We start from the raw sequence: 9,980 nt of genomic DNA on the forward strand, positions 1-9,980 counted from the left end.
TTCAGCAATCCCAGCACTATGGCTAACTTTCAATACGTGAACATTGCTGTGCAATGAGTGTGTGGTGTGAATGTTGTGAGTGTTGTATGTAGTAATTTTGTACTATTTTTTGTATTTGTGTATTATATAATAAATGCAGTAATTTTTTTTTAATTGTATAATTTAGCTTTTTTTTGTAATTACTCGAATGAAGATTTCTTTAGTTCTGCCAGATGTACATGTAAGATGATCTCCGCTTCAAACAGCTTACAATCCCATCACACTGGAGGATAGTTTGGTCCTCAAAGACCTTCATGACCACAAAGTGGAGATGCTTCTCATTTAGGCGTGTGGGGCTTCAGCTCTCATAGTGCAGGCAACTGTTTATAGGGAATGTGTGGTGCTTTCGGTCCTGGACTGACCACAGTAGCTGCCTGCCTTACCAAGAGCATCACAGCTGGAATCAGGGGTGGCCTTCTTGACAAATGTCCCTTCTGATGTAATGGGTCAGTTTGACAAATTGAACAGTAGGAAATTGCTTGGACTGGATGGTATACATCCCAGAGTGCTGATAGAATTGAAAAATGAACTTGCAGAGCTATTGTTAGTAATTTCTAAATGAAAGATTGGGGAGGGGGGACTCTATTATATGGTGTATGCGTTATGAGGTATTGAAGGGGAGGGAAGGAAAGGGATAATTCTATGTAATTTAAAGAATTGTAGTTTCAAGTGATGTATTTAAGTCAAAATGGTGTTACTTTTAGATGCACTAGATGTAAGTTATAAAAATGAATAAAGAATTAAAAATAAATAAATAAATAAAACTCTAGCAGAGAGAAAAAAAAAATTTTTTCTTTAAAATCCAGCATAGTACCCGAAGACTGGAGGGTGGCCAACATGATGCTGATTTTTTAAAAGGGTTCCAGAGGTGATCCAGGAAATTATAGACCAGTAAGTCTGACATCTGTGCTGGGCAAGTTGGTAGAAACTATTATAAAGAGCAAAATGACAGAACATATACATAAGTATGGATAAATGAGAGAAAACCAACGTGGATTTTAGTCAAGGGAAATCTCGCCTCACCAATCTACTGCATTTCTTTGAAGGGGTGAATGAACATGTGGATAATAATGAGCCGGATGATATTGTGTATTTGGATTTTCAAAAGGCATTTGACAAAGTACCTCATGAAAGACTTCTGAGGAAATTAGAAAGTCATGAGATAGAAGGTAATGTCCTATTATGGATTAAGAACTGGTTGAAAGACAGAAAACAGTAGGTTTAAATGGTCAATGTTCTCAATGGAGAAGAGAAAATAGTGGTGTTCTCCAGGGGTCTTTGCTGGGACTGCTGCATTTTAACATATTTATTAATGATCTAGAGATGGGGAATAACTAGTGAGATAATTAAATTTGCTGGTGAAATAAAGTTGTTCAAAGTTGTTAAATTGCAAGAGAATTGTGAAAAATTGCAAGAGAACCATGTGGGACTGGGAGAATAGGCATCAAAATGGCAGATGACATTTAATATGAGCAAGTGCAAAGTGATGCATATGGGAAACAGGGTTCTATATTAGGAGTCACTGCCAAGGAAAAGGATCTAGGTGTTATTGTTGAGGATACGTTGAAACCCTCAGCTCAATGTGCGGCAGCAAATTGAATGTTAAGAATTATCAGGAAAGGAATGAAAAACAAAAATGAAAATTTTATAATGCCCTTGTATCGCTCTATGGTACGGCTGCACCTCGAATACTGTGAGCAGTTCTGGTTGCCATATCTCAAAAAGATATAGTGAATTAGAAAAGGTACAGAGAAAGGCAATGAAAATGATAAAAGGGATGGGACAACTTCCCTATTTATTTTTTTTATTTATTTATTCAATTTTCTATATCGTTCTCCCAGGGGAGCTCAGAACGGTTTACATGAATTTATTCATGTACTCAAGCATTTTTCCCTATCTGTCCTGGCAGGCTCACAATCTATCTAATGTACCTGGGGCAGTGGGGGAATTAAGTGACTTGCCCAGGGTCACAAGGAGCAGCATGGATTTGAACCCACAACCTCAGTGTGCTGAGAACATAAGAACATAAGCATCACCTCTGCCGGGTCAGACCAGGGGTCCATCGTGCCCAGCAGTCCGCTCCCGTGGCGGCCCCCCAGGTCCATGACCTGTAAGTGATCCTTTACCTAAATCCTTTACCTAAATCCTTGCTCTAATCATATTATCCTGTAACCCTCTATCTATACCCTTCAATCCCCTTTTCTTTCAGGAAGTCATCCAATCCCTTTTTGAAACCCAATATTGTACTCTGTGCTATCACCTCTTCTGGAAGTGCATTCCAAGTGTCCACCACCCTCTGAGTGAAGAAGAACTTCCTAGCATTCGTTTTGAATCTGTCTCCTTTCAACTTTTCTGAATGCCCTCTTGTTTTTGTTGTCCCCATTAGTCTGAAGAATCTGTCCCTCTCCACCCTCTATGCCTTTCATGATTTTATAAGTCTCTATCATGTCCCTTCTAAGTCTCCGCTTTTCCAGGGAAAAGAGCCCCAGCTTCTCTAGCCTTCCAGCATATGAAAGGTTTTCCATGCCCTTTGTCATCCTTGTTGCTCTTCTCTGGACCCTCTCGAGTATTGCCATATCCTTCTTAAGGTACGGCGACCAGTATTGGACGCAGTACTCCAGATGCGGGCACACCATCGCCCAATACAGTGGCAGGATAACTTCCTTCGTTCTGGTAGTGATACCTTTTTTGATAATGCCCAACATTCTGTTCGCTTTCTTTGAGGCCGCTGCACATTGTGCCGCCGACTTTATTGTTCTATCCACCAATACCCCCAAGTCCTTTTCTAGGTTGCCTTCCCCCAGTACCATCCCTCCCATCGTATAGCTATACATCGGGTTCCTTTTCCCTATGTGCAAAACTTTACATTTCTCTACATTGAAGCTCATCTGCCATCTTTTTGCCCACTCACTCAGTTTGTTCAGGTCTCTATAGTTCTTTGCATTCCTCGACAGTTCTGACCCTACTGGAGAGTTTTGTGTCATCTGCGAATTTTATAACTTTGCACTTCGTCCCTGTTTCTAGGTCATTAATGAATATATTGAACAGCAGCGGTCCCAGCACTGACCCCTGTGAGACACCACTCGTGACCCCTTTCCAGTCAGAGTAGGGTCCCTTTACCCCTTCCCTCGGTTTCCTGTCTGCCAGCCAATTCTTGATCCATCTGTGCATGTCCCCTTCCACCCCATGGCTCAACAGTTTCCTTAGTAGTCGCACATGGGGTACCTTGTCGAAGGCTTTTTGGAAATCCAGATATACATAAGAACATAAGAAGTTGCCTCCACTGGGTCAGACCGAGGTCCATCTCGCCCAGCGGTCCGCTCCCGCGGCGGCCCATCAGGTCTGCGACCTGTGAAGTGGTTTCTGACCACTTCTATAACCTACCTCAAGTTCTATCTGTACCCCTCTATCCCCTTATCCTCCAGGAACCTATCCAAACCCTTCTTGAATCCTTGTACAGAGTTCTGGCCTATCACTTCCTCCGGAAGCGCGTTCCATGTGTCTACCACCCTCTGTGTAAAAAAGAATTTTCTAGCATTTGTTCTAAACCTGTCCCCTTTCAATTTCTCCGAGTGACCCCTAGTGCTTGTGGCTCCTCTCAGTTTGAAGAATCTGTCCTTATTTACTCTCTCTATGCCCCTAAGGATTTTGAAGGTTTCTATCATGTCCCCTCTAAGTCTCCTCTTCTCCAGGGAGAACATCCCCAGCATTTTTAACCTGTCAGCGTATGGAAAATTTTCCATACCTTTTATCAGCTTAGTCGCCCTCCTCTGCACTCCCTCGAGTACCGCCATGTCCTTCTTGAGGTACGGCGACCAGTATTGAACACAGTACTCCAGGTGCGGGCGCACCATTGCGCGATACAGCGGCATGATGACTTCCTTCGTCCGGGTCGTGATACCCTTTTTGATGATGCCCAGCATTCTGTTTGCTTTCTTTGAGGCTGTCGCACATTGCACCGATGGTTTCAGTGATGAGTCGACCATCACCCCCAGGTCCCTTTCCAGGTTACTCACCCCTAGCAGTGTTCCCCCCATTTTGTAGTTGAACATCGGGTTCTTTTTCCCTACATGCATGACCTTGCATTTCTCTACGTTAAAACTCATTTGCCACTTTTTTGCCCAGTCTTCCAGTCTCGTTAGGTCCCTTTGTAGGTCTTCGCAGTCTTCCGTGTTTCTAACCCTGCTGCAGAGTTTGGTGTCATCAGCAAATTTGATAACCTCACATTTTGTCCCCGTCTCCAGATCGTTAATAAATATATTGAATAGTAGAGGTCCCAGCACCGACCCCTGCGGAACTCCGCTCGTGACCCATTGCCAATCTGAGTATTGGCCCTTGACTCCAACCCTCTGTTTCCTGCCCGCTAGCCAGTGTTTGATCCATCGGTAGATATCCCCTTGCACCCCGTTGTTCCACAGTTTTTTAAGTAGCCGTTCGTGAGGTACCTTGTCGAAGGCTTTTTGGAAGTCAAGGTAAATGATGTCTATGGATTCACCCTTATCCATCTGACTGTTTATTCCCTCAAAGAAGTACAGCAAGTTCGTGAGGCACGACCTTCCCTTGCAGAAGCCATGCTGGCTCGCCTTCAGTTGTCCATTGTTTTCTATGTGTTCGCAGATTGTGTCCTTTACCATTGCTTCCATCATCTTTCCAGGAACCGAGGTCAAGCTCACAGGCCTGTAGTTTCCCGGGTCACCCCTTGATCCCTTCTTAAAGATGGGCGTGACATTTGCTATTTTCCAGTCCTCTGGGATCTCCCCAGTTTTTAGGGAGAGGTTACATATTTGGCGAAGTGTCTCTGCTATTTCGTTTTTCAGTTCTTTTAGTACCCTTGGGTGGATGCCGTCCGGGCCTGGTGATTTGTCGCTCTTTAGTCTGTCTATCTGTCTGTCATACGATGTCTATGGGGTCACCTTTGTCCAATTGTTCGCTTATCCCCTCAAAGAAATGCAATAGGTTCATTTGGCACGATTTCCCTTTACAGAAACCATGCTGGCTTGTTCTCATCAGATTATTTTTTTCTATATGCGCATTGATACTTTCCTTGATCAATGATTCGGCCATCTTCCCCGGAACTGAGATTAAGCTCACCGGTCTGTAGTTCCCTGGGTCGCCTCTCAACCCTTTTTTGAAGATAGGTGTAACATTCGCTATCCTCCAGTCCTCCGGGATTACCCCTGTTTTCAAGGATAGGTTACAAATCTGCCGCAATAACTCCGCTGTTTCATCTCTGAGCTCTTTCAGTATTCTCGGGTGGATTCCGTATGGGCCCGGAGATTTGTCAGTCTTTAATCTATCTATCTGTTTGAGTACATCTATGGGGCTTACCTCCATGCATGATAATTTTCCCTCTTGATCCCCCTTGAAGATTTTTTCCGGTTCCGGCATGTTGGATGTGTCTTCTCTTGTAAAGACCGACAAGAAGAACATGTTTAGTCTTGTCAGCCACCTCACCACTCCTTGTCTCCCTCATCCAGAGGTCCCATCTCCTCCCTCGCCGGCTGCTTTCCTTTCAGAATCAGCCCCTAAGTGCATTGTTCAGGCAGTGACTCATCTCCAAGGAACCATAGTGTTCGCCACAGATATTTTTGCTAGTTGGGCAGCATGAAAGAGTAGCCAGGAGGAGTACTGTGCAGTATTATAAAATTTCCTATTAAATTAGTTGTGTGGTCAGTAAAATTACCTGAGTGGCCCATTCAGAAGGTTCAGGGAAGAACATTGAACCAGGATATGTGCTTTTTCCATACTTTACTGGCTGGCTCAGCAGTGTATCAGCAAATTCTCCATGTTTTTGACTCCGTTGGCTCTTGTATGCCATAGATTAGGATTTATCATCATTATTCCTAAATCATCTCCATTACTGGAGTTCTTTGGAGTTTCTCTAATAACTGATTTCCAAGGAAAGGTTAGTCAGCTTTGAGTCAAAAGATCTGAGGCAATATGGCTTTTCCAAACAATTTCAAAGTTGATCTGTTTCTTTGACTGGTGACAAAAGAACTGAATCAAGTATATACACTGAATAATGAAACTAAATATCTTAACCTGTTTTTGTATATATACAATTTTTCTTTTCTGTATTGTTTTATATATATCTCATACCAACATTATTACTAAAATACCATCATATAAATACATTAACCATATTAATCAATGAGCATAAAGTGCATGCATCCCCAATATCAACTCCCTAACAGGATAGAGAATAATAAATATAAAGTGCACAGATAATTCTTAAATCCCAAATCCCTGGTCCTAAGTAAATAAGAGTTGTTAAATCTTCTGAGCCTAAAAATCGTCTCAATAAGGCAACACTTAGGCCGCAGCTCTCTTGAATCAATCAGTCAGTAACCATCAAAATTCAAAGTTTCACTTGCAGTCAGATTTTTAAATGACTTGCAACTCAAACAGTGTTTTGACGGTTCGAATGTCTTCCTCTCTCGCCACTTTTCTGCATTTCATACCCTTATATGGGCATTGCTGATAACCTTACAATAGTCCTACTGGGCTATCTATGCTTGTAATGCTTCTCAGTAATAATATTGGGTCTATCTCTAATCCTTGACTCTTCCCTATAGCCCAACAAGGGCTTTAAGATTTATAGATTCCAATTGCCTAGTGTTGCCTAGCCCCAAATCAACTCAATAATCAACTTTTTGGCTTCAAAGCTTTGGAATAATCTTCCTCCAGATAACTTTAAGGTACAATCATTTGCAAAATTCAAAACAGCCCTAAAAACCCATATTTTTTCTATAATGTGTTCAGAGATGTACCAATGCACCCAATCAGGAAGGCTACTTGCTTGCATTTATGCAAGTTGGATGTTGAGGTTGTTTTTTTGGTGTGTCAGACCAAACATCATTTTTGTGCATTTCTTCTCTAATATTTTATTTGTTTTTTGTAAACCGTCTTGACTTGCTCGTTGGACTATGCGATATCAAATTTTAAAATAAACTGTAAACATGCAAGGGAAGAGGAAGAACTCCTATGAGCCCTTCAGTTTGGACTCCATTACAGCACTTTCTGCCATGACAACCACTGTGCAGGCCTTCCAGTCATGAAAAGAACATTCTCTACTTGGAATTCAGACTGCATTGGCTTCTATTACCAACTGGCAAGCTTCATCTGCTAAAAAAAAAAATAACAGCACACCAACTGTGAGCTCTGATGGCAACCCTAGCCAACCTTCACTCTTCCTCTGTTATTGACATTTGCAGAACTGCAACAGTCTTCCACCCATACATTTATAAACCACTACTGTCTGGATCAGTCATCCAGAAGTGATACTGCAGAGTTTAAGCCCTTTATTTGCTTCTTATTAACTAGGTCTGTTCACTTTGGGAGCCAATTTTTATCTCAGAATGTCTATTCAAAATTTCAGTGTAGATGTTAATTCAGAACTTTACACAGAGGTCTAATCAGTGGGGTCTACTTAGAGTAAACCTCTTGTTGCAGGTTTTACATAAGAACATAAGAGTTGCCATACTGGGACAGACCGAAGGTCCATCAAGCCCAGTATCTTGTTTCCAACAGTGGCCAACCCAGGTCACAAGTACCTGGCAAGATCCCCCCCCCAAAAAAAACAAAAAACAAACAAACCAGATTTTATACCGTTTATCCAAGAAATAAAGCAGTGGATTTCCCCAAGCCATTTTAATAATGACCTATGGACTTCTCTCTTAGGAAATTATCCAAACCTTTTTAAAAACCCTGCTAAGCTAATCCTTTTCACTACATTCTCTAACGATGACTTCCATAGTTTAGTTACCCACTGAGTGAAGAAATATTTTCTCTGTTTTGTTTTAAGTCTGCTTGGTAGTTTCATCGCATTCCCCCTAGTCCTAGTATTTTTGGAAAGAGTAAACAAGTGGGTCACACCTACCCTTTCCACTTCACTCAGTGTTTTATAGACCTTTTATCATATCTCCTCTGAGCCGTCTCTTCTCCAGGCTGCAGAGCACTAGCCACTTTAGCCTTTCCTCATAGTGAAATCATTCCATCCCTTTTATCATTTTCGACACCCTTCTTTGTATCTTTTCTAATTCCGCTATTTTTTTTAGATGCGGCGACCAAAACTGCACACAGTATTCAAGGTGCAGATGCACTGTAGAGTGATAAAGGCATTATAGCATTTTCATCTTTGTTTTCCATTCCTTTCCTGATAATTCCTAACATTCTATTTGCTTTCTTTGCCATTGAGCTGAGGGCTTCAATGTGTACTCAATTGTGACACCTAGATCTTTTTCCTGGGCTGTGACTCCTAATGTGGAACCCTGTATCATGTAACTATGGTTCAGGCTCCTGTTTTCTTGCTCACATTAATATGCTTTTCATGAATAATCATTTAATATTTATTTATAATGACATTTAATCTGCTTCAACAGTGTCATTCAGATTGGAAGAGATGGCTAGAACCCTTGCACTATTAGTTTGAAAGTTTATTTTTGACTGGCTTGATAACTGAGAAATTGAAGTTGCCTAACTGAAACAGAGGTTCTGTAGGGAACAGCAGGATAGGGCAACTACACAATCCTCCTTCCTTTCTCTCTGACCAGTTGAAACAGTCTACTGTAAACCGAGGGGAATGAGTAACACTAGAAAGGAATGCATGAGCATCCTAGAAAACCTTCTAGAGTTCTGGGCTATTGAAGAGCAGATCTGAGCTGGCACTTATCAACTGCCAATGTCTTGCTCTCTATTGCGAACATCTGTTACAGGTAGGTAACTTTGCTTTCTTATCATGAGTTGATATTCATTTCTTTCCCTTTCTTTTCGCTGCCAGTGGAAGCCCATGGCCGGGTGGCTACAGTGGAAGCCACTAACAAGACCATGACTACTGACTTCCAGAGCATGCAGAAGCAAGTAGCTGAGATGGAGCAACAGGTTAAAACTGCTGAGAAGCAGAAATCCTACTTCCAGAAGCAGCTGCAGGAGAATGGCAAACGTTTGACCCCTCTGCAGCAGGAGATCCAGAAAATAATTGAGAAGGTGAGGTTCTAGAAGAAGCCTGCTTGCATTTCTTGGTAAGATGAGAAGGGCACAATCTGCTACCCTCTAACTGTTTCTCCCTTGCTTATTTTTTTCAGACTAATAGCTGCTTAGAACAGAAGGAAGAGTTGTCTACTAACTGAGCTGTTGCTACAGGTTCCCAGAGCAAACCTGCAATGGACTTTACATGTGAGTGAGGCCAAACCACAGATGGGATAGTGTGGATGGAAGAAGCAGTAGTCAGAACTGCCACCTAGAGAAATTAAATTTCCACTTATCTAGTATCCACCCTTAAAAGGTTAACCCTTCAGAAAGAAGCATGCAGCCATATGGGAGGTGTGGCTGCTGTGGTTTGGTGCCTAAACAGTCCCCCTCTACAAGGGAGGCCAGACTGTATTCACAGTGGTATTAAACACTGTTATTTCCAAGTCCTTCTGGTATCTTTCTATTAATCACTCCAGGCGACTGGGACCCTCAGTTACAGCATTTGCAGTGCTTTATCTGTTGTGGGTAGGGGTGGGGTGGGGGGGAGGCTCCTAATTAAAGTATGAAGCAGAGGGCTGCAGCTATGAGGAAGATAAGATAGGAAGGTACAGCAAAACAACAGTTCCTTAGTTGTATGTTTCTTTCCTGTGAATTTTACACCATCATAAAACTTATTTTTACATTTTATTTCTCATCAAATGGATATTTTTTGTTCTATTGTTGTAGATTTTAAAATAAAAAATAATTATCCCTTTGCCCCTAGCCTGAGTGTTGTTATATAAATTACCCCATTTTGCTTGTGGGCATTAAATGCCCGGCCACATATCTTAGCCCATCTACAAAAGTTAAATACTTGAGAGCAATTGTGTGCTTTCAGATACCCATTTATAATGGTAAGCACCTCACCACAGTTTGAGGTAGAATATTTGCCAGATTCTTCAAAGATGCAACCCTGAGGACACAATTAAGCT

At 41.8% G+C, this 9,980-nt stretch overlaps 1 protein-coding gene across 3 annotated transcripts in view; it reads left to right on the forward strand.

The window, feature by feature from the left end:
* CCAR2 (cell cycle and apoptosis regulator 2) overlaps positions 1-9,764 on the forward strand; it is a 106,153-nt gene extending 96,389 nt beyond the window's left edge. For all 3 annotated transcript variants that reach the window (XM_033949856.1, XM_033949857.1, XM_033949855.1), the window contains exons 21-22: positions 8,819-9,024; positions 9,123-9,764. In XM_033949856.1, the coding sequence (XP_033805747.1) occupies positions 8,819-9,024; positions 9,123-9,167 (251 nt within the window). In that variant the 3' untranslated portion in view covers positions 9,168-9,764. The remainder of the gene's footprint in view (positions 1-8,818; positions 9,025-9,122) is intronic.
* The last annotated feature ends 216 nt before the right edge of the window (positions 9,765-9,980 follow it).

The sequence above is a fragment of the Geotrypetes seraphini genome, chromosome 6 (genome assembly GCF_902459505.1).
Source record: "Geotrypetes seraphini chromosome 6, aGeoSer1.1, whole genome shotgun sequence".
Taxonomy (NCBI): Eukaryota; Metazoa; Chordata; class Amphibia; order Gymnophiona; family Dermophiidae; genus Geotrypetes; species Geotrypetes seraphini.